The 25,326-nt window shown below is 43.4% G+C and overlaps 2 protein-coding genes across 2 annotated transcripts; one reads left to right on the top strand and one right to left on the bottom strand.

The window, feature by feature from the left end:
• Window positions 1-12,890: 12,890 nt before the first annotated feature.
• On the top strand, window positions 12,891-13,892 carry LOC127776111 (uncharacterized). The gene has a single exon (XM_052302446.1). The coding sequence runs from the start codon at window positions 12,955-12,957 to the stop codon at window positions 13,576-13,578; it is 624 nt and encodes a 207-aa protein (XP_052158406.1). The 5' UTR covers window positions 12,891-12,954; the 3' UTR covers window positions 13,579-13,892.
• An 800-nt stretch (window positions 13,893-14,692) lies between these two features.
• On the bottom strand, window positions 14,693-22,662 carry LOC127776110 (uncharacterized). Its single transcript, XM_052302445.1, has 2 exons — window positions 19,615-22,662; window positions 14,693-15,088 (listed from the first exon to the last, which is right to left on the bottom strand). The coding sequence occupies exon 1, from the start codon at window positions 22,613-22,615 to the stop codon at window positions 19,640-19,642; it is 2,976 nt and encodes a 991-aa protein (XP_052158405.1). The 5' UTR covers window positions 22,616-22,662; the 3' UTR covers window positions 14,693-15,088; window positions 19,615-19,639.
• Between the last annotated feature and the right edge of the window lie 2,664 nt (window positions 22,663-25,326).

Genomic DNA, 25,326 nt, shown 5'->3' with positions numbered 1-25,326 from the left:
CACTGTTTCACTTTACACTAGGTTTAGAACATACTTTCGTTTTACACCAGGTTGTTTTAAAATAAGTTTCACCTAGCAGTAGGATACATCACCAAAAACCTATAGAAATTTCATCAAATTTTATAAAATACGAATGGAACTTTGTAAATCATGGTCTAAATTCAAAACATTTCATAAGTTTCACCTGTAGTTTATAAGATTTTCCTTTAACTATATGACTCAATCTAGTAAATGTCAAACTTATTTTGATATAACATGGTGGAAAGTGAAAATTTACAGTAAAGCCAGTTTGAAACAAGATACATTCTACCCAGTACAAACTTCAATTTACTTAATAAAAAATTCAGCTACACAAAAATGTCGGTTTGATTTCGCTATATTGACTATATAATTCAGTGCGCCATTGTAAGTAACAACGTCTTATAGTCCGATACATTTGGTTGGCTCAGCTCGCTATCCAGTTATTAGCTACGAGCAAACCTTGGGGGACTCTAGAGCTACACTTCTGAGCTTTAAAAGTCTACCAACTGAAGCAACAAATCAAGGTGGCATATCTACCTGATGCGTGAGTCGTGGATCGATTGTTCATATATTTTAAGTTATGCTCCCTACGTTAAATAATATCAAATGTCGGACTAACTAAACCCCAAAAGGTGGAGATCACAAATATGATTCACACGGGCAGAACTTGAACCTTTTGGTCAATATCAAGTACGTACTATGGCATCTAATAATTGAAGAACCCAAAAGGAAGAAAAAAAAACTAACTCAATTATTGGCATTTCAGTACAGCGCTAGTGATGCATGTACACCCATCCAAGGACAAGAAAATATGCTTGGAAAGCTAGGAAATCTAGCTTGACACGGATGGACATCCACTTGGCAGGTGCATGCATGTGTGGTAAACGACTCAACACTCAGAGGTGGCCTGTGGCCACCCATTTTGCGTTTGCCATTGTCCTCCTCTGCATATACCACAGTGGGAGAAAATTCCACGGATAAGACCCCCAATTTGGATGCATTGCTACTTCCTAAGCTTGCTATCATAAACATGCTTTGCTGCCATGTGCTCCATACCTCCTATAGTGCGTGTGGATCAGAGGATGGTGCAACTTGTATGTGTATCTAGATGATGTCTATGTCTATGTATGTGTAGTACTATTTGGTCAGAACATGTCTAGCCTCACAAACTGCCACTACTAGAAAAATAAATTTTACCAACACGAGGACTTTTATTTTTCCAGACGAATTAAAAAAATACCGTTTGCAAAAATAGCTGGAAACCCCCTAGATCTAGTCCCTCCTGCGACAATCGAATTTTTCTAGACAGAGCCTTAAGCACTCTGCCTATAAAAATAATTTTGGAAAAATTTTATTATCGCAGGAGGGACCTTAAGTGGTCTAGTGGCAAAATATGGAGATACGTAGTAGCTATTAAATCCGCTAAGTCCCAAGACCTCCACCTCTTTCCCCCACTCCCTCTTCCTCAGCCTCTCTCCTCTCCTACAGTAGAAGTCAGCATCAGAGAGGGGAGGACAGTGGTGGAAAAGGGTGCGGCGGTTCAGCCCTCCCCTCGCCCCCAACCTCTCCCTCCCAAATCCCACCAGAGGGAGGAGTGCAGTGGCGGTGGCGGAAGAGGGTGTGGTGGAGCGGCCCTCCCCCCTCGCCCCTCCCTCTCTCCCTCCTAGATCCTGTCGGCTGGGGAGTGCGGCGGCGGTGGCGGAAGAGGGTGCGGCGGTGCGGCCCTTCCACTTCCTCCCGGCCAGATCCCGCCAGGAAGTGCAGCGGCGGAAGAGGTTGCGGCTGCGTGGCCCTCCCTCTCCCTCTCGGCCAGATCCTAGTGCAGCGACGCAGCCCTCCCCTCCCTATTTCTTCCACTCCCTCCCATCCTCTCCCTCCCAGATCTGGCCAGAGGGGGGAAGTAGGCGGCGGCGACAAAAGAGAGTGCGAAGGCACGGCCTTCTCCTCCCCTTCCTCTTCCTCTCAGATCCAACCGGAGGGGGGAGGCGGCGGTGGCAACTGCACCAGTAGAGGGCAACAGGGAGAAGGTAGGCAGTGGCGGAGCTGTGACGACAACTCCTTCATTGGCACCACACTGCAATGACAATGATGATGTTTCTGTTTGTTGTTTCCATGTTGATTGATGTTAACCTACAAGTCGGTGTTGTGAATTTGAATCCGGTGCTCTTGTGTTGATGTATGGATGTTTGTGATTGGAATTTGTTGGATGGATGAAAATTTTGTGAGAATTGTGATTTGTTATGGTAGCAAGGGGTGTGAAAGCGGGGGGGTCTGGTAGGGATTTTTTTTTTTTGCTCCGAGATTATTTTCATGGGCATGCGGCTATAGCGACTGGGAAGATGGAGAGGCCGCCTGTGGCACTTGGTCCACCTACTAAAAGTTGATGATTTTCATAGTCCTTTAGGTATAGGCGGAAGATTTGGCCACCTACGGAAACATGTTTTGGTCGCCTGGAAAAACCACTTCTCAAGTTTTATATTTATATATAATATATAGGGGTGTGCTAAAACGCACCCTAGGTGTGTGATAACTAAAACACGCCTCTCACATAGTAAATGTTTTACTACGAGTTATATGTTAGACTTAGTACAGGGATTTGTGATGGTTTCACTTAGTAAAAAATGCACACTGAAAGTGCAATCATCACAAATCCCTATATTAAGTCTAACGGTAAAATATTTACTGTCCAGTATTAGAGAACATATAACACGTAGTAAAACATTTACTATGTGGGAAGTGCGTTTTAGTTATTACGCACCCAGGGTTCGTTATATTTTACACCTTTTAGTTTGTTAATTTCTCGCTTTATTAGAGGCCGGAGACCTTTGAAATTAGAGAGAAAATTTCCATGTAGATCTTTTGGATAGCAACACATCAAGGGCAATGTGCAGGGTGTCTGGATGACTATATCTTGTCGGAATTGCTAAATGGCATTTGACAAAAAAATCAAGTGGGTTTCTTACAGATTTTGAACCACCTAATTTGCTCGAAGATTTTTGTATGCCCAACTCCTCCTCGATCTAGTTCCGGGGACTAGCAGTGACCCAATGAGTTACGGTTCAGGGTTTTGGATTGGGGTGGCCGTGGGATGGGGGTAACAGCCAACATTGGCAAGCAGGGCAAAGCGGAGCGTGTGGTTATGAGGCAGCGGTCATGAGCAATGGGGAGCTGCTGGAGACGGGGAAGATGGTGGTGCAAGGGCACCTAGCTACCGGCGGATAGAGGAGAACGAGAGGGGGGAGGGGGAAAGCCAGCCAGGATGGGCCTTACTGGTGAGGCTAGACAGTGGCGCATTGGGGCGGTGGTAGTGGAGGAGACAGGGTTGAGGCGTCGAGGTCGCTGGCGTTGGTGCGGGGCGGGTAGAGGGAAGAAGCGGAGGAGGGGGTTAGGGTTTTTGGGATGTGCTCAAATTTCAAAGGGATCTAACGATCTAAAAATCACAATATATTAGGAGGCTTCTATCAAATTGATAATAGATGGTCTCATTTCTTATTGCTAGCAACCCCGCTATAAGGTTCTGTAGGAGGACAAAGGCATTATTGTGGTCACATATATCATGCACACAATGTGCACATCGCAATACGTACAAAATGGCTGTGCATTGATAAAAAAAAAAAGAAGATATTATATTCTCGGATTTAGGGATATTTGTGAGCATCAGGATTTGAAGAGAATCATACATTGCAATATATCCATGACTCTACCATTCCATAAGAAATGAATCGTCCTTGCTTACCATCTGTATTACTTAGAAACAATTTATAAACATAGATGTATTGAATATTCTAGTCGGCTACAAAATAAAAGGGCCCTGACAGATAGCTCTAGTCACTGGCTACCAGAAACTCAACTAGCCCTGACAGCCCAAACAGTCAGCAAAATGCATAATCACGTCAGGAAAATACATCCTGATATGGCACTGTTAGGAAAATTCCGTCAGAACTGACTTGTCGGAATTTTTTTAATTTTCCTGATGTCGTTACTTATTATAAAAAAATATCTTTTTGTCACCTAAAGAGCTTAAGAAATATATTCATGATATATGATGTGATGGTCGATTTAGCACATATATAAAAATATCAAATATATAGGGTTTTTTAGATACAAATTAGTTATAGTAGTAATTTTGTTACGCATCTGACGACACTTCTTCCTTTTCATAAAAGAAGAAAATAATTCATTAGGTAGTGTACTAGTGAAGGTATATATGCCAGGATTTAGCTTGCATAGGTACGTGTATGATATTTTACTCAATCTGTAAATCTCTATTTTACAATCAATATGCAACAAATAAATTAATCATTAGTATAATTTTACTGAACTTTATTTGAATTTATAATTTCATTTGAAGTGATGAAAATTTTGCATGAGTTAGTCACTCCAGCTGAATGTTGGGAAGTACAAAGCAAGCAGTTAAATATATCAATGAGTGTGTCTACATTTTAGGCGACTTAAATTTTAAATTATCTCTGCCACTTTTCTCATTGCTTAATAACAATCCAACAGTTCTCATCACTTCCTGTAAAGTTCCTCATTTCTTAGATATAAGGTTGGATGATAAATTATTCTAACTTAAATATGTAAACATAGAATAAACTTACAATTAGTAAAAGTTTACAACATTGCATGGAAAATATTCAAACTTGGATAGACAATAAAGCAAGTCTTTCTTTCGTTTCCATCCCATCGCTCGTGTCAGAAAAAACCGCTTAGTTTCCACCCCATCCCACATCAAATAAAACGCTCAATAAACCGAAAGAAGAAATATGAGAGAGAAAATTGAACCATGTTTCCCATATTTAATTGCAACCCACGGGTATATGTGAGTCACGTAATAACAAAATTGAACTTAACTGAGCTAAAGTTATGCATTACATACAACTGAAATTTTAAGCTTGACAGATACAATTCTATATGACTCAAAACTATACAAACTTTAATTTTTGGCGTGTCAAATCTAGCCAACAGCAACAAATAGTCACAATTTAGGTACATAGGCTATTGTTGGTTGATATATACATTGTATGGCCACTAATATGTCACGATGTAATGATAAACACGAGACAATAAAATATTGGCAAAGATGGGTGTTAGGGATGGGTCTGGATGGTTATTAATTGGATGTGACAATATTTCTTTCATATAGTTTTTAATTTAGGGCCTGTTTACATCACTGGCAAGTTTTTTCACACTGTTACATTAAATGTTTAGACACATATATGAAGTATTAAATATAAAAAAAACTAATTCTACATATTGCGTGTAAATTGCAAGACGAATCTTTTAAGCCTGATTGCTACATGATTTGATAATGTGGTGCTATAGTAAATATTTACTAATGACGGATTAATTAGGCTTAATAAATTCGTCTCACAATTTACAGGCGAAATATGCAATTGTTTTATTATTAGACTACGTTTAATACTTTAAATATGTGTCCATATATCCGATATGGCACGGTAAAAATTTTGACCCCTGGATCAAAACACAGCCTTATAAAGTATAATACTAATTAACGAGGAACGATATATATATATATATATATCCAGAGCCCATACAATAAACTTCCATATGCAATTATGCATGAAAGTCAACTACTATGAGAGTTTTTCGTACAGGACACCCGTACGTCTCTTATTGCGGGTTGCGACACGGTATAGGTAGGAGGATCTTAGGCTGCATTCTTTGTCGTCTTTGCTGATAATTTGAGTGACATAGAACGAGACAAGTGATGAGTATGTTTTCATTTAAATAACAATTATTGCAAACAGTTATTCAATTTTTAAAATAAAATATATATTGTTTAATAGGTCGGAAAATATACTTATGGTAAACCAGAGAAGTTTAGTTGTAGCGGTACATTCGGAAAGAACCTTATGGCTGTGTTCGGTCCTGCTGGTTGGGACAAATCTCTTGCGCACGCAAAACAAAGTGATTCATTAACACGTGATTAATTAAGTATTAGCTATTTTTTTTAAAATATAGAATAATATGAATTTTTAAAGCAACTTTCGTATAGAAAATTTTTGAAAAAAAAAACACAATGTTTAGCCATTTAAAAAGCGTGCGCGTGAAAAAGATAAAGATGAGTCGGGAAAGTTGGGGAAAGTGACATCGGTTACGTAAACTAAATGAGTTATAGGAAATTCATCTAACAGCTAGGATTTTAGTTATATGAAAGTTGTCAGCCAAGATCTTGGTAGTAAAATAAATCAAGAATCAAGAATATTTCAATTAACTTAAACATTACATGACATCCCATACAAATAAATGTGATAGAAAAAATTCAAAAATATTTAGTTGAATTATATAATCCAAGATATTAGGTTATGTTAGGCATCCCCATAATTGCAATTCTGACTAGTCGCGGATATATACGAATCTATAGTATGTACAACTGTATATTATCCTTTATAGTTCATCCCAATAGTTATTATCCTTTTTATTTTTTATTACACAAGATGTGCACATGCGCCACTATGAAGCACATCACACTCACAAACCTGCGAGTGCAGCCGTAACACATGCTGAGGGTAAATCAACTGGCTAGATTTTTTTTACGGTGGAATCAACTTCACCCGGCTTCAAATCTTAGATTTGATATGGTGCTCGTATTTACGGCAAATTATTCTTTAAGTGGCAGGCGACGTACCCATCGACAACGAGACGGCAGTAGTGACTTCGTCAATCTAAAGATATACCGGTCTAGTCTTTCGAAGGTACTTATAGGGGTAGAGTGTGAGTGTGTATGTTCATAAGATCCACTGGTGGAGAAACCATCTTTACTCCCGGTTGGGAACCCCCTTTAATCCTGGTTTTCCAACCGGGAGTAAGGATCCGGGACTAAAGATAGATGTCTTTAGTCCCGGTTAAAATAACCGGGACTAAAGATGCGGTTGTTACCACCAACCGGGACTAAAGAGAGGGGATCTTTAGTCCCGGTTGATGTTACCAACCGGGACTAAAGAAACAATAACGGCAGTGCAGATGGTCCCTTTTTCTTTTTTCCTTTTTATTTTCTCTTGAATCAAGTAGGCAAATCCCCAAATCTAACTGACATCCCAAATTCACATCACCAAATCCACATCACAAATCATAAAGTTACTTATACACACAAATTAAATACATCACAATATCCTAAGAAATTACTCAAATACATCACAGATCCAAACAATGAATCACAAATTTGTAACTTCTTGGACAAATACATCTCAGTGAATCATCACAAATTAAAAAAAAAGAATGCCGCTGCCGCCGCCGGCCGCCGCCCGCCGCCGCGCGCCGCCCCGCCGCCGGCCGCCGCCACACGCGGCCCCGCCGCTGGCCGGCCCGCCGGATGGGAAGGGGAGGCCGGCCAGGAAGGGGAGGAGGAACGGGAGAGAAGGGGGAGGAGAGGAGGAAGTGGAGGAGTTGGAGAAGAGAGTTAGAGAGGATAGATCTGAGGAGAGGGGGTGAGATTCGATCTGTTAAGTTGTAACTGTGGAGGAGAGGATAAGTGATAGGGATTATATACTACGTGTTTAATTTTAGTCCCGGTTGGTACTACCAACCGAGACTAAAGATCATCTTGATCTTTACTCCCGGTTGGTAGTACCAACCGTGACTAAAGTGGTGATCTTTAGTCCCGGTTATTGACACCAACCGAGACTAAAGATCCTCGGCCCCCTGACATACATCTGACAGGGGATGAACCCAGTTGGTGTTACCAACCGGGACTAAAGATCAAAATTTTTATAACCGGGACTAAAAACAATCTTTAGTCCCGGTTCTTTTTGGATCCGGGACTATTGTGGATTTTGCCGGACCGACCAAAGATGGTTTCTCCACCAGTGGAGTGAGTGTGCATGCGTTGTGGGTGTTGTGTTTGTACTGTACTGTTTGTGAAAAGTAAATACGCAAACACAAGTGGAAACTCCTATTCTCACTAAAAATTTATTAAAAACGCACTCGCATATACTTAATATTCGCGCTCATAAGATTTGAGTCCTCGTGGAGAGTCCTTGTGGATAGAGTAATAGACTTGTTCGGTTTCAAAGATAAAATAAAGGATTTGGATTTCTAACGATGAATTCCTATGGATGTCATTTGGTTTGTACAAATGAGATAGAGGAAAATTAGAGAATTTTTTTTCTTTCCTACTCCCTTTGTCCAAAACAAACTCAACCTAGGTGGGATGTGACCCCTTTTGGTACAACGAATCTGAACAGTCCTTCCAGATTAGTTGTATTAGGAGGGGTTACATCCCCACCTAGTTTGAGTTTTTTTTTTTTTGGACTAAGGGAGTACAAATTATAGAGAGAACATAGAAAATTTTCCATCCAATCAAAACTTATGAAAAAATTCATATGAGTTAATGTATGCATTTATTCCTATTAATTTATTTTTCCTATTCCTACAAACTAAAATTCCTCTAAAACCAACAAGCCCTTAAGACTCTAGAACCGCATACTAGTTCTTTCACATTATCATTTTTATTTAACAACTAAACTTTAAAGGTAATATGTACTAGATTTCTTAACGGTTTTATTCATAAGGCCATATTCGATTTGGAGGGGATTGGAGAGGTTTAAGGGAGAATAATTCCACACCACGATAGGTGTGGAATAAATTCGTCCAATCTCTCCCTCTTGGGATTAACCGAACATGGTCTAATGGGTATTTGGTTGGGTTTTAATAGACCACACCGCTTTCTAACAATGCACAAATAGTAGAACCAATAATTCAATTGGGTAAATGAGAGACCGATAAGTCAGGGAAATTAATTGTGAGGAAATAAAAAAAAAGACCAACCTAGCTAATTGATGAAACTGAAAAAGAATATATATAATCGATTTAAAAAGATGCTCCCTGTTGATGAAAATGACATGGTCGTTTAATACTCCAATATGGACTTGGAGAGGAGCGTACATGAAGGGACGACGACCCACTGGGTGGGAAAAAGACGGACATAATTGCCGATAATTTAGGAGCCTTCCTCTAACGTATTTCCGTGTACTAGTTTTCTCTTTAGACAAGCAAGCAATGGAAGAAAAAGAAACAAACAAAGAAAAGAAAGAAAGTGACATTTAATTAGAAAGGGAATATATATTTGAGGCTTGCCAACGACGCGGAGATGTCACCTTTTTAATTAAGATAATAGAAAATTTTATTGAACTCAGCCAACCACATTAAGATGGTTAAAAAACACTGAATATATTTCCGACATCTGTATAATTAGAATACACACAGTCAAAAACACACCTAAAAGTTTATAAGAAATGGAAAGTACGGAAAGTATTATAGGTCATCAATTTTAAGACTACATGACCACCCACGGTGGAGACGGTACGTAGATACATGCTATGCTAGGTTAAAAAAAAATGTGTGCTTGCGTGTGCCTGCATAGCAAAACATTCAATCATCCAATCGAACCACACTATACAATACACAAAAAAAATCAAACATGACGAGAAGAAATAGATGTATTCGTCCTGACTGCTATACTCCCTCCATCCCAAAATGTTTCACGCCGTTGACTTTTTAAAAATTGTTTGACCGTTCGTCTTATTCAAAAAATTTAAGTAATTATTAATTCTTTTCCTACCATTTGATTTATTATTAAATACACTTTTATGTATATATATAGTTTTACACAATTCACAAAAGTTTTTGAATAAGACGAATGGTCAAACATGTTTAAAAAAGTCAACGACGTCAAATATTTAAGGAAGGAGGGAGTATGTTATTTTTGTCCAATAAAAATAGAAATAGATACATTAGTCCTAGCAGATGTTGGGATGAGGTTGACAAAAGCCACCAAGAATGAACTGGAGATGAAAAGGAGAGAGATGGTGGTCTTTCTCATAGTCTAGATGATCCATGTTTAAATCGTTTATGATATGTTCTCTTAGTTTCAATGGTTTTTTTAAAACATGTCTACACAGCCTCAATAGTCTATAGTAGTCAAGGGAATTATTCAATATATAATCCTGTGAAAACAAATTGTACATTATTTTCTTTGTGCACATATACATATGAACGGTGTTAAGCACTACCTATAAGTACTTAACGCAGTTAGATCATTGTCTTTACTTAAAATATCACATATCTATATATGCTTATCTCTACTACCATAAAAGGGAGTTGTCCTCCGGTTTCCACCTATCCCACGTTCCAAAAATAAAAAAAAAAAAACTGTTCCGTCCGCACCCTTTTCAAGTCCCAGAAAACCGAAAGAAAAAATTGGAAAAGAAAAAAAAAAGTCCCATAACCCGTTGCAATGCGCCTCCACATCATAACTTAAAGAAAGTAAAAACAAAGAAAAAAATATTTTCTCCATATCCCGTTGTAACAATGCACAGGCATGTGACTAGCTAGTCATCCTAAATATCCCACCGGCATCACATCCTCCACCACATACAAAATCCTTTTCTCCGTGCGGTCAAAATCCATTTTTCCGTGCGGAGGTAGCACCCGTCTACACCCAGGGGTTTGAAAAAAATCAATATTTTCACGTGCGGCGGCCTAACCACATATGTTAAGTGGACTGCACGAGATAATCGACTATCCCGTCTAGTCAACTTATACCGTCCGCATGCACAAAAAAATAAAATAAAATGAAAACCTAACCCTAACCCTAGAATCGCTCGCCGCCGCTCCCGTCGTCGTCATCGCCGTCGTCGTGCCGCCACATCACCCGGCCACACCCGGCCGCCGCCACCGCCGCCGCAACCAGCTGCCACCGCAACTCGTCGTCATCACGACGCCGCCACCGCTCCGCGCAGCCGCCGTCGAGCCCGCCCACCACTGCCACTGTCGTGCCGGACGCCACCGCCACCGGATCCGCACGGATCTGGGCCGGGGATGGCCACCGCCACCAGATCCGGGCGAGGGACAGCCGCCACCGCCGGATCCGCGCGTGGACCGGTTGCCGTCGCACCCGAGCCGCTCGCCGTTACGACCAACCACTGCCGCCGCTCTCAAGCCCACCACTCCCGGCCGCCGCCACCATTGTGCCGGCCGCCACCGCCGCCGTATCCGTATGGATCCGGGTAGGGATGGCCACCGCCGCTAGATCTGGGCGGGGGATGGCCGCTGCCGCCGGATTGAGTGGGGGCCAGTTGCCGTCACCCCTCGCGGCCACTCCCGAGTCGCTCACCGCCGCCGTCTACCGAGCCTCTCGCCGTCACGCCCGCCCGATCGTCGCCTCGTCTCCAGCCGCCGCGTCGCCTCGCGCCCATTCCTGGCCGCCACCTCGTCGGCGGCGCCGCCGAGCCAGCCGCGTCCTGTGGAGAGGAGAGGAGAGGAGAAGATAAAGAGATGGAAAAAGAGATAGAGAGGAGGGAAGTGAGAGAGAGAGGGGAGTGAAAATAAAAAAGTAAAGGAAGGGAGAGGAGGTGTGAAAATTTTGAAGTGGGTGAGAGGGAGAGGTATTTTCGCGTGCGGTCTACTTAATATGCCCGCACGCAAAAATTGATTTTTTCATACGTTTCTCTTAAGGAGCCGCACGGGATAATGGGGATTATCCGTGCGGTCGGATTAAGACGCCCGCACGGGATAATGCATTTTCCCGTGTGGGCAGTAGCCCGGTGCCGGTCGACCGGTTTTTCCAGACAACACCACTTACGGTTCGTCTGGAATCTACCGGGGCCGGCGTCCAGGAAAATATTTTGTGTACCAGTGTACCTCCCTCTCAATACCACGCATTTCTTCTTCTACGAAGCTATATATTTGGCCACAAAATTAGAAGGGAAAAGAACTAGAAAATAGAAATGATGTCCAATAGGTATGCCAATTTTTTTATGATCAAACCCAATCACCTTCACAACAAATATACGACACTGACCCGGTGACTTGACCGTTTAAAAAAGCCATTGTCACACCTACTTTCTTTCTCTTTCTGCATCTTACAAATGCTCTTGCCTCTTGGAAGGATGTAAATTAAACGCGGTTATAAACACATGGGTAACACGAGGTATACATATAAACTTGTACGCTATCTAGTTTTTTTTTTTCGCCCCTCCCAGTGACACACTATATATACGAAGGAAAGGCCCGTCGTTGTCTAGCTACTAGTTGAGTTGTGCAGCCAAGTCAGCTGCACATGGGGAACAAGCGTGCAACAGCCAGTACACGCTACTACGTACTACATGTTATCAACTCTAACCCTCCGTTTATAAAATATATGACAATACAGACTTTTAAACACTGTTTTATTCAGAAATTTAGTGAAAGTATGAAAAATATAAGCCATATTTGGAGTAACTTTAATGATAAAATAAGTCACACCAAAATTAATTATACTTACATATTTCTTTCGTCCCAAAATATAGCAATTTATGTTGGATTAGATATATCTTGTGTTAATATAGACAGTCCTAATTTAAAGACGGATTCAGCGTGGGTGCTACTCCGTTGAATCACCATTGAGAAAAAGGGGACAGGGAAGGAGGAAGAAGAGGGAGAGAATAAAGAGAAGTGGGGTCTTGAGGAGGAAGTCGGAGATAAGCCTTCCCCTCTAGTAGAATTGTGGATCCGCTGATCTTGGCCCAATCTAAATAGGTGGCTGCTTAAATTTGTATTACTAGATTATATATTCAGTATTAGGTTTATATTCCCTCCGCTCTAAAATATTAGCATTTCTAGCAATAAATTTGGGCACATATATGTCTAGATTTATAGCTGAAAGTTGTTATGTTTTGTGATGGAGGTAGTATATTTTAGTATAGAGGCGGTAGTTTTCAAAGAGACGAAAGGTAAAACTTCATTTATAAAGGTGAACGGTCGTATTAAACACAGAGATAGTATAGTGGCACTGTCTAATTAAGTAAACCACCACCCACTCTCGTCGTACGTACGTGTCCTCGGCTATATATACCTCCTTCGTCTTTCTCGCCTTTCGCCACCACCACCACCAACTCGATCGATTCTTTCCACGGTTTCCATACTACACGAATGGATCGCCACGTCTTGCAGGGCGGCGGCGGCGCCGCCGTGCCGGTGCCGGATCAGTCCAGCTACGGCGGCGGCGGCGCCGGTGGTCATCAGGCGGATGTGGTCGTCGTCGACGGGGCGTTCCTGATGGAGCTGCTCGACGACACGCCGGCGGCGGCTGCGGCGGCGGAGCAGCAGCCGGAAGGCGACGACGCCGACGACCGGCTGAGCCGCGTCATGCGGTCCCTCGAGGCCGAGCTCGGCGGCGCCGGGGCTGCCCCGGCGCCGACGTCGGCGCCGCCGTTGGGGTCCTCCTCCGGCGACGGCGGCTCGCCGGCGAGCGGCGACGGCGGCAGGCTGGATCAGCTGGATGACGTGCTGTCGCTGTCCGACTTCGACGGTGGTGGCAGCAGCCGGCCGGGCTCGTGCTCGGCGCCGCCGTTCGAGTACTGGGCGCGGGCGGAGTTGCCGCCGGCGATGGGGCACGACATGGGCGGCGGCTGGTGCGTCGACGGCGACGGCGACGGCCTCGCCGCCGCCGTGGCAGGGTACGAGTTCGTCAGAGAGCCGTGCTACTACACTTACGGCTACGGTTACAACGAGAGCTCACATGTCGAGCAGCCGTACAGCCCACTTTGGGAATAATTGACAAATTAAATAAAATTTAGGAAAAGAGGCCAGAAAAAAAAAAGATATGCAATCATGGACTAAATGAGGGCAGATATATATCTTCAGGGTTTCTTCGGATCGTAGGAACTTTAGAAGGAAATTGGAGGATCCAATTCCTACAGGATTTAAGTATTGTTCACTCAATTCGGTTTGGAGGAATTGGGCATGTGAAAATTGGAAGATTTTTTTTCCTTCACCTATGATTTCATAAGAATTTCATAGGAAACTGAACATTCACTGGGTCCTCTTTTTCATTTTCCTTTGCCAAGACAAATCCTCAATTACATTGACGAACTGTGCAATAATTTTTTACTCGCTACTAAACTTCAGAGGGGAAAAGATAAGAGAGAATGTTCAGTTGCCTTTTTATTATTTAGCCATTTTATATATCTTGCAACGATATTAGGACATGTCAAACATCAGGCTGTTTTTACAGGGAACATATCTTGGCATGAAAAGCAAAAGGGGGAAAATGGGGAGACCTAAAAAGAAGCTGCTAACTGTGCAAAAGGAGAGTGCATAGGACGTACCTGTTTCTGACTTTCTGCTCCTCTGAAATTTATGCATCTCAGATTTTACTTAATTTCAACCAAAACATGCTTATTGCTTGTCACTGATGAATGGCAGGCTGCCATCAACTACGTCTTCCAGAATACTGCCTATCTTTCATGTGACGTTAATGTTCTTGCAAAACTTTGGTGTTAGACCCTGTTCTACATGTAAGATTCGCCATGTTTCCTCTCAAAAAGAACAAAAAATATATCGCAAATGTTGGTCAACTTGTAGCTGTATCCCTACCAATTGTTAGCTTCCATTGTACAAGCTTAAGCAGGCAGATCAAACTAAGTTTTCAAGCATGCCATCTCAGCCTGAACAATGAACTCAGAATTTCCACAATTTGCAACCAAAATGGCAACCTCACTACACAGCTACAATCTTGTGCTTATGAAAACTTTAGCAGACACCAGCTTTCCAACAATCCAACGTGCACACAGCTTTTCTACCACATCTCTAGTGGTTTTCTCCACACATGAACAGATGTCTAGTGTTGTGTCAGCTATAATCTAATGCCAGCCAGGTCACAGGGATATCTTCCAAATCCATTACCTCTCACTCATTGGTATAACCGAAGACATGACAATGGAAGAAAAATCTGCATTACGACTGAAGTACTGAACTATCACTGCAAACAGAGGATGAGAATGCACAATTTTGTTCTATCCAACAGGAGCCCAGCAAAGTGATTGCGTCAAAAGGGCATCTAAATTAAGCACTAACCGTTTAACCGTCCTTGAACAAGGATACGTTACAAGTGGGATTAATGCCGATCTTTACTAGAATATACCACCAGGTAGCTACATCGCTGATGCGCGGGCTTGACATGAAAATACCCATCGAATTGGAGTGCATTTCTGAGGGAGAGTTCGTCAGATCCACAATGACATTGCCATAGTGGGGAGGCCAGTAGGCATCTTCACATCAGAACCTAGCACACAGAGAATGATGTTAGTTCCCGGAAAACATGGCTCACTGAACATCCTGCTAACAAACAAATAAAATCTATAAATAATGTTGAACATTGATACAATTTATGCCAGACCAAACATATGCAAGATCAAAAACTCAATAAGGATATTCGTGATCCTGGATACTGCATAGTTGCACATGACAAACAAATGGATGGCATGAACAAAAAATGCTGAAACTCAGTCACAAAATGCCAGAACCATGCACATTATCAGCACTCCAGTCATGTGAGTTTTAGAACAATTTAATAACTTAGCAACAACGAATCAAAACAAAAAATTATAGCATAATCCTCGAAGTTACCTCTAATTGGCAGGTGGCATTGTAATGAATGCAGCATGCCAGCATGTGGTTTCAACTCGTTTAAAATATAAAAACGTAATGGTTTTCATGACTGAAGTTTCATCACTTGTATTGAATGTATCAACATCTAAAATCCAATAAATTATTTCCTCTAATGAAGTGCATTTCAAAACATGACCAAACAAATACACCATTAGAAGTGGGACTCAGGAGTCGGGACCTCCACTATTTACCATTGAAATATTTTGGTACACTTTAATACCATGAAAAGGTTGCTCTGTTCATATTTTTTACCATTATATGGTAGTCACCATCTGCCATATTCCTGTATTACTAGCCAAATACATGTGCAGTGCTACAGAACATAACAATATACGAGGGACAGCAGCAACATGTGGGATCTCTGGTGAGGGTGGCACCGAACCAAGCAGATCTGAACCAGTTTTTCTGGGTAGCTGGTCTTTTGGGGAAGTTGGCTTTTTCAGTTTTGTAGGGGATAACAGGAGGTTACGCACATAGCGCGGTGGAGTTGGGAGAGCCAACGGCCGAAAACTCATTTAGACCTTGTTCAGTTATTCCCCGTGAGGGAGGGGTTGGAGGGGATTGAGGGAGATTAATTCCACATCTCAATATGTATGGAATTATTCCCCTCCAAATCCCCCTCAATCCCCTTGTGGGTGGGACTAACCAAACAAGGCCTTAGAGTAATAGAGATTTTTGTTCTTTAGACCAATGTGCCCTGTGAAATACTACATAGCAAAAACATCTAGATGCATCTTGGTCTATCGATGATTGATTGACCTGCAATGGAGGCATGGATATAGTGCAGGTGGGCTAACTCATCTCTGACAGGAACTGGAGATAGAACCAGGTTGGTAAGGGACCTTATCCCATGGAGCAGAATTTGCCCTCAATTTTTTGCTTCATTCTCTGTTCTAGACACCCGTTAAATCTTTCCATATGTGATGATCTAGCTGTATCAGAGAACTCTGAGCTGTCAAAGTGCCCCGGCTATGGTATTCCATGATGGCAACCTAGTCGTCTAAACATCGCCTCAAACTAATGCACCGCATTTGCTTGCTCTCCTGCACAACACCCGCCTCACATGTGCAGGAGCCTTTGCCGGATAGAGCACTTGCTCCCCTGCTGTTTCATTCTGACCATCATCACATGGGGTCTTCTAACCCTGATTTCAAAAGGAAGGGGGTGATTTTGAGGAAAGGGGATGAAGCTCAGGCTAGAACCAAGAAAGGTGAGTGCGGAACGGTTGGGAGGCTCAAGCTGACAGAACTAGTAAAAACATTAACAGGTCAGCCATTTGAAGGTATTAAGTGTAACAGAACATTGATGGTATATGGAGCAACATCAATGAATTTTTCATGCTATAGAACCCTTTTTCACTTGAGTTTGACCACAGAAGTATGAGGAAGTCATGTATTGTGGATTTTTCTCATATTTAAATAAGTAGAACAAGTACATAACTACATATTACTAATGAAAGGAAATTTTGCTGCAGGGCACTCCAAAATTGCGGGATTTGCTACAAGACATTCCAAAATTGTGTTACTTGCTGATGGACTCTGCGAGCATCATTATATTATTTCCACCCAAGTGAAGAAAGATAAGGTTTGCAGAAAGTCTATTTTGCCCTTGGTACATGTATTCAGTGTTCTAAAAGTTTGGCCCTAGTCGCTAAGCGCTAGATAGCCGCACCGATTAGCCATTAGATGGCTCATTAGGCAGCTAACCATCCTTGGAGGTCCTTGTGCTGCTACTTGTTTGTTCTATTGTGTAACTTTTATGCAATATGCTTGCTAATTGCTTGGAATTCACTAGTCATGTTGGACCTAGCCAACACCCTGTCGACCGTCTAGTGCACAGCGCCTTCTTGAACAATGCATGTATAATCATCCTCTTTGGACCCAGATTGTGTAAAGAGAGAAAGCGAAAAAGAATTCAGGCTAAACAAGTTCGATGGAGAAAACAGAAGCAGTGAGGCCATTTTCGAAAGTTGCTCCCTGAATCAGTCAAATATGTTATTTTAACAGGATAAGTGTCCAGCATCAAATTACTACGAAATACAAACTTAAAGAGTGTCTTCTAGTTAATAAGTGAACCATGTTTTTTGATATCTTGTGGCAAGACCACAATTTTAGAATTTCCTTTAGCAAATTTTAACTTACGGAAAACATCAAAGGATTCTAACTATTTCAGAACGCATGAGGTGCATATCTGCATGTTATTTTTCAAAAAAAAAAAAAAAAAGGAAAGAAGAAGAAGAAGTTAACTACGCATCTAAGCTCATCACTCATGAATGCCCAAAAATATGAATGGCAATCTCCTCTATCAAATCAAGGTTGTGTGGATGCAAAACTGGCCCCAATAGTCAGTTCTGATTTGAAATACTAAGTTGACTAAGGTCCTTTATAGGAAGATAGCTTACTCCAAAAAAAAAAAAGCAAACAAGTATAAACAATCTCAGCATGAAATTTATGTATCAACTATCAACCATACATTGGCATTTTCTAACCAGACTCTATTGCTCTTTATCACACACAGGGTAACTTTGGGTTTTGCGCAAATTTAATAGGGTTGTATGAGGATGATAATGTTTTAGTACATAATACACGCATGTACCTTTATGAATCAACAAGATAAAAAGAAAAATGCACCATGTGCAAATCTAGCAAGGCAATAACTAATTACTAATATGATACTGGGACTGGTTCTACAAAAGATTTGATGCTCAAAGGCAATTTCCTTTTTTGTTTTAAGAAAAAAGGGGAAAAGTCTTGAACTGTGCTAGATTCCGTTTTTCACCTTGAACTACCTAGTACGAGGTAACCTCGGCATTCCAAATTAACCCCAGCCTCCTTCAAGACCATTACCTCCTTATTAGTCATCCTCGACTGTTAAAACAGGGAATACATCAAGTGGCATAACTAAATAAAAGGATGTCATAAATACCTCGTGGAATGAGTTAATGAGTTCGTTTCATTATTCAACCTAGAGAAAATTCCTTATTTTCCATCTCACGATGCACTTTCCATATTTTTCATTCATAATTTGTTATTCCCTTGTACACCACTAGTTCAACTTCTCTACCCTTTTGTGACATCCACATCACCAAGCCACAAGAGTACCACCCTTAGAGCTCAGAATTTTGTAAAAACAGCAAACTTTGCCCCCACATGAACTGGAGCTCGTCAACTGGTGGTTCAAGGCAGTGGTGGCAGATCTGGAGGATGGGTATGACTGGCAGCTCAAAGTTTTTTTGACGAGAAACGGTAGGAGAGACTCCTACCGTTATAACATATTAAATATAGATATGTACAAAGTTACATAGCTAGGAAGTCAGCAGGCTCTTCTTTGTCAGTGGCAGCAGCCAATACATCAAAATCATGGGAGTAGAGGAAGACCAGGAGATGGCACACAAAACCATCGGCAAGCTTGCCACACAAGCAGCCACCCCAATGGAGGCCCCTGGAAACCTGGAGGGCATCCAGCCATCCATGCAGAATTTGAAAAAGGAAATTAGATAGGGAGATCAGAAGGAGTATTAAACTAACTCATGAAGCCAGATCTATCCAGCATGGAGCAACTCAAATCGAATATCATCAAAGCTGTTGAACAAGAATGGGCGGTAGGCTAGTGGCTCATAGGAGGTATTCAGTGCAGCAGTAAGGACCCCACCAACTTAAGGAGCAAGTGCAGCAACAGCAATGAGGCTTCCACTGCCAGCAAAGTGGTCTTTTCACAACTCAGTTAACAGCGTATTGGTGTTAGATGGAGAGCAAGACATCGAAGGAACACGAAAGGCGTACGAGGAAATGGACAGCTTTGTGTGGAAGTAAGAAAAGAGTGCAACTTTCAGTGGCAAATAAGGAAATTTTCTTTACCTCCTATCACTTTTACTCTTCATTCTAAGAAAACATCTCTCATAAAAATGTATGGACGCTTCAAATAATAGCTTAGATACAGTTCTAAATATCATGCAGTATGCACACTCTTAAATATGTAAAGAAATTCTTCCCAACTATACCAAAAACATACGTCTCCTAAGAGTATCAACAATTACATTCATCCCTAATACAACAGATTACTTAATCTTCTCAGTCCTAACCAACAAATTTATCCATATCACAAGAAATCAAGATGTTGGTTTGCATGATATCCACATACCTCTGAATGTCAGGAAAGTGAGAACTCATTCTTCTGTAGCTGGGGTTGTACCTTCCACTTTTTCTGTAGCTGGGGTTGTACCTTCCACTTCTTCTGTAGCTGGGGTTGAAACTTCCGCTTCTTCTGTAGCTGGGGTTGTAACTTCCGCTTCTTCTGTAGCTGCAATTGTAACTTCCACTTCTTTTGTAGATGGGGTTGTAACTTCCACTTCTTCTGTAGCTGGGGTTGTAACTTCCACCTCTTCTGTAGCTGCGGTTGTAATTTTCGCTTCTTCTGTAGCTGGGGTTGTAACTTCCACCTTTTCTGTAGCTGGGGTTGTAACTTCCACCTTTTCTGTAGCTGGGGTTGTAACTTCCACCTTTTCTGTAGCTGGAGTTGTAACTTCCACTCCTGTAGCTGCGGTTGTGACTTCCGCTAATTCTGTAGCTGGGGTTGTAACTTTCGCTTCTTCTGTAGCTGGGTTTGTAACTGTTGCTTTTCTTTTTTCCCTGAGAAGATTGATCTCCCGAATCAGTTCTTCTGTTCTGCACCATATAAAATGGATAGAACGTGCCCAGTCATCAAGCTTTGAAAACCATTCATGCTGGAAGTTTTCAATCATTTCATTTGCTATTGCAAGTTTCTGCTGCACCTCCTCCAACCGCTTCTTCTCCAACTCCTTGACACTAAGAACAAGGCCACCGCCACCAGCAACATCACAATAACGAGGCTTGTCACATGGGAACTTCTTCCTGTACTCATCAAAAGAGGCTCGGTTCTGTTTCAATGCCCTCCTATAACCAGTAACCAATTGTGCCATCACATTCAGATCATGCTCAAAGCGTCTAAGCTCTGCTTGCCACTTATTCTCTTGCTCAAACCTGGCTGAGTTCAACGACTGGATAATTTGTTCCTTCTCCTGGAGCATGTTGGCCAAATATTGCTTCTCCACCAGAACATCTTGAAGTTCTCTCTCTTTCTGTTCATAGAACATGCTAGCTTTGCTCATCAAGCTCTGAAAGGGTTCTGCAAAATGTGCATTGAAGACTGATGATCCAGGTGGTATACTACTATTGTTGCTGTTCCGCATTCTCTTATTTGGATTTCTCTGGTCAAACTGCTCATGGCCTGGCATAGGGTCATTGTACTCTTCAATTTCTCCAATGTGCCTCTTCCCATTATTCTCAAAGAAATATGAGCTCCCAGTCCCTAGGTCCAGTCCATTTTTATGAGCATCAGCCCCCATAGCCAAGAATTCTCCGGACGACAGGTCAGGCGCGTTCTCTGAAACATTGTATGTCGCAGGAATTGAGCTCATTGCCTGCAGAAGGTTTGTGGATGTCATCCCATGCAAAGATCCCATCTTTCCAGAGAATCCATCATCGTAGCTGACTTCATTCCTGATCTCATCATCACCTTTGTTCAAATTATCGAACTGAAGGTTTACAAAATCACTCCCGTGATCCTTCTCATCCCCCATTGTCCAATTCATATCTTCGCCCCTATACTGCCCAAATGCATCTTCCTCTGATTCCTCTGCCTCTTCATTGCCACTATCACCCTCACCCAGATTCTCCACATTTGCATCCTCTTCACCATCTGTACTGTCATAATCATTGGCGGAGCCGATGCCCAAGCTCAACCCTGTTGCATCATTCTCCTCATCCCCATCTGCCTCTTCTTCATCATCCTCAGGCACTGCCACAAACTCCTCATGTGTCATCACTACTGTTTCTGCCAATGAGCCTGCATCATTTTCTACCGCAGCCATTGCTGTATCGCCATCTCCCTCTGTCGCCACCTCCTCGTAATTAGGAAGCATCACCTCATGTGTAACAGAAACTTCTTCCACAGACACAAACCCCATCTCCGATTCACCAAAGCTCTTGCCTTTTGCATCCTCATCCACAGCCTCTGATTCATCCAAGTCCATATGATTTGCATCCACATCTTCTGCACGAGTTTCCTCCAATCCCTTACTCACCTTGTCCTCAACATGCGATTCCAATTCCTCCGCGCTCGTCCCCCGTACATCCGCATCACCCGACACCAGCTCCTCCAAGCAATTGCTCCTCAAATCTGCACCCCCGGCCTCCGACTTTTCCAAGTTACTGTTCTTCGCATCAGCATCTGCATCCCCCGACTCCAACTCCTCCATGCTCTTGCTCTTCACATCCGTATCATCCTCCCCGTCCTCCTCATCCATGTCGGACACCTCCAAGACAACCTCTCCTCCTCTCTCTCCCTCCTCCGTGCGCTCGAACAGCTCCGGCTTTTGCGCCCAGATGAGCCTCTGCAGATACGCCCCGTAGTAGCACAGCCCATCGTCCCTCTTGGGCAAATCCTGCATCTCCTTCTCGACGAGGCCCCAGATCAGGCCCGCCCAGTCAACCCTATGCGCCGACCCGTCCCTCACCGCCTGCTCCGCGGCGGCCACCTCGGGGGGTAGTATGCACATGTCGTCGCCCTGGAACGGCGGCAGGACGTAGGCCTGCAAGAGCTCCATGGCGGCGGCGGCGACCGCGGCGGGGTCCGCATCCTCGGGCGGCGGCGGGGCCGCGGCGGGGGACGGCTTGCAGGGGAGGCAGAGCGCGTCGGCGAAGTGCTTCCGCGTGACGGCGACGCGGACGCCGCGGACGAAGCTGCGGCGCTGGGGCGGGTCGTAGTAGGCGACGAGGTGGGCGACGAGGTCGGGGCGGAGGGGCTCGGAGGCGGAGGAGGAGAAGGCGGGGCCGAGGCGGGCGAAGCCGAGGAGGCCGAGGGCACGGAGCGCCGCCTCCTCGGGGGACCCCTCGGGCGCGAGGGCGCGCGGCGGCGGCGGGGGCAGCGGGTGGAGGCGGAGGCGGGCGCGGAGGTGGGCCAGGCGCTGCTCGGCGGCGGCGCGCAGCTTCAGGGTGAGGGGCCGCTTGAGCTTGCCGCCGCCGGCGGCGGGGGCCTTCCGCGGCGGCATGTCGGGATCGGGGTTGGCGGCGGCGGCGGAGGGTTGGAGTGGGGGTTGGGGATCGGCGGAGGAGTCGGGCATGGCGGGGGGGGGATTTTGGGGGCTGGTGAGAACGGAAACGCTGCTCTCTCCTGCCTGGGTTTGCGTTCCGTTCGGGCATTGAATGAGGGGAGATTTGGGAAAGATTTTAGGAAAGGTGAAGGGGTTTTTGGTGAAATTTTTGGGTTTCATTTATTTTGTAATTTTTGTTCCAAGATTGTTATATGATTTATTGCTAATAATCAACGAGTGAAGACAAATTTGGTTATACATATTAAATCCTCGAATGGAAGATTATTAGCAATAAATCATATAACAACTTGAAACAAAATTATGGTTACTAAGTTTGAAATGAATAGGTTTACTTTTTATTTATTATTAATAAGTTTATTGCGACTTTTTAGTGATTTTAGTTTGGAATTCATGTTGAAGACTTTGAGTAACAACTAATGTCCACGGATTTTAACTTTACGTTAAAGAAAAACTATATAACGAGATCCCGTCGCACAGGATTGAGTCTTAAACCGTGGCCTGGCACCAACAGCTCTATGGCCTTCAGGGCCGCCTCTGTTTCCACTCTCTCATGGAGTATATACCTAAGTGTGTTTGGTACATATGCCGCAATCGGGTCATGCATAGTGGGGTCCATGCACTTAGTGAATGTGTACATGCATGCACGATGGCCCAAGACATAGTAGAGTCCTCATGTATGACTGCATGGTAGAACTAGACTTTCATGGATCCGCATGTGCAGGTGGTAACCGGTGCACCAGTGCATGCATCATCACAAGTACAAGTATATATAACTATATTGATACCTGAGAAGTATCACCATCGATAGTTACATGTATCATCATTTTTATTTAAGCAGGTATCATCATAAGTGCCTACAAGTATCATCACCTCAGCTTAGGAGGTATCACCACTAGCAACTACACTGCTATTTGCGATACCATCACAAAAACTCTAGTGATACCTGGTACCTATATGGTATCAGATAAGACCTGGTACGATGGTACCTATGAATCAGATTGGTACCAATAGGTATCAGACTCGATAGTCTACTATTGATAAGTATCAGACCTGATACACATATCTATTAGATTTGGTACCATTAAAGTATGTGACTTGGTACCCATATAATATTAGATGAGATTTGATACATGGATATCAGCCCTGGTACCAATGGTATTGGATCAGGTAGTCTGGCACCGATGGGTATCAAATGTAGTGCCTATATGGTATCATAAGATTTAGTACTATAGTATCATAAGATCTGGTACTTTTGAGTATTAGTCCTGGTACCGTCGTATACTCGTAGCATTCCCACCTATCCGTATCATCACCAACCTCTTCGAAACTTTTTATAGGCTCTTGTACATATGTGCTTTTCTCCCTTCATACAACGCTAGGCAGCTAGCTAGCATTGGTGTGGAGCAGCACAACTTTCCACGTGGCAGAGTAGAGAAAGATGAATCGGATGGTTTCACATGGCAGAGCAAGAGGGATGAATTGGATGGTGTTGTGCTACGTGGGCGTTGGCACCAAGGTGCACGTAGCTCCGCGTGTGTTGATGAGTGGCAGCAGCGCGAGTGGCTCATTACCTTGCGCATGTGCCCCATGATTTATCCCGTACATGATCGTTGCAATGGGATACCGTCGACTAGCGGTCCTCGTTAGGTTAACAATCTGGCCTTTGATACAGTTGTACACACGCAAAATTTAACTTTTGTGTAGTTTTGCCACTGAAAATATTTTTCCAGGATGATTCCAAGTTGTGGAATATTTGCTTCCTACCAACACCAGTGTTTATTGTATGTGTTCCATCTGTTCTGCAGACTGCATCCGAACAATGCATTTGACGGTGAATGGCGATGATCGACTAATTTGCATGTACGGGTCACGAAACACAAGATTAAATTACTCTGGAGTAGCCACTAGGGATATGTACAATGTTAGTGGTCCAAGCAAACAGCATGCACAACGATGACAACGGTGCGTTCGTGCTAGGTTACACGGAGCATATCAACACATACAGTGAGCTCCTTCGCGAAACTCTATCGCACAGCAAGCAGAAATAGAGTCGTACGTGTCGCACATGAAGTAACTAAACACAGAGTAACATGCATCGAGCTAATGGATGACAGTGGCGTTGTTGCTACCCACCGCGTCAAGTTCAGCTCTGACAAACCATGCTAGCACCATGTTAACCCGTAGCCCGTCATACTTCCGGGTAGCAGCACTCGACTGCTGTATTGAGGGATGCCTTCCTTTTTCACCTAGGTCAGCGTTTCGCGCTCATCGGGGGATATGAGCAGGCAAGGTGGTGTTGCATGCTGAAAATCGGGAATCAGGATGGAGAACTAGTTCTTGTGCAATTTGACATTGGTGGTGTCACCATCTTCTCGCTGATGTCTCCGGTAACTAAGGAAGCTAACTACCAGCCTAGCACACATTGCCATCCTAGCACACATTGCATGCAAACTAGCATGATGCAAGCAAGCATCTGACTGGATAAGTAATAATTTAAGAGCTTGATTAGGTAGACTGAAAGCTGATGGGGACCTTGTATCCACAATAGTTGAGGAAGGGACAGATCGATGGGGACGTCAAGGTTGACGCCGAGCACGTTGGTGTTGATAGCCACGACGTCCAGGACAGCCAGGCTGGTGATGAGCGGGCAGCATAGTGCCTTGGTGGCTTCCCCACCGTCACGTGGATAAGTTAGTTCAGCACATCGGCTCGCACACCAA

This window comes from Oryza glaberrima, chromosome 6 (genome assembly GCF_000147395.1).
Source record: "Oryza glaberrima chromosome 6, OglaRS2, whole genome shotgun sequence".
Taxonomy (NCBI): Eukaryota; Viridiplantae; Streptophyta; class Magnoliopsida; order Poales; family Poaceae; genus Oryza; species Oryza glaberrima.
This window is presented reverse-complemented; position numbering and strand designations above follow the sequence as displayed.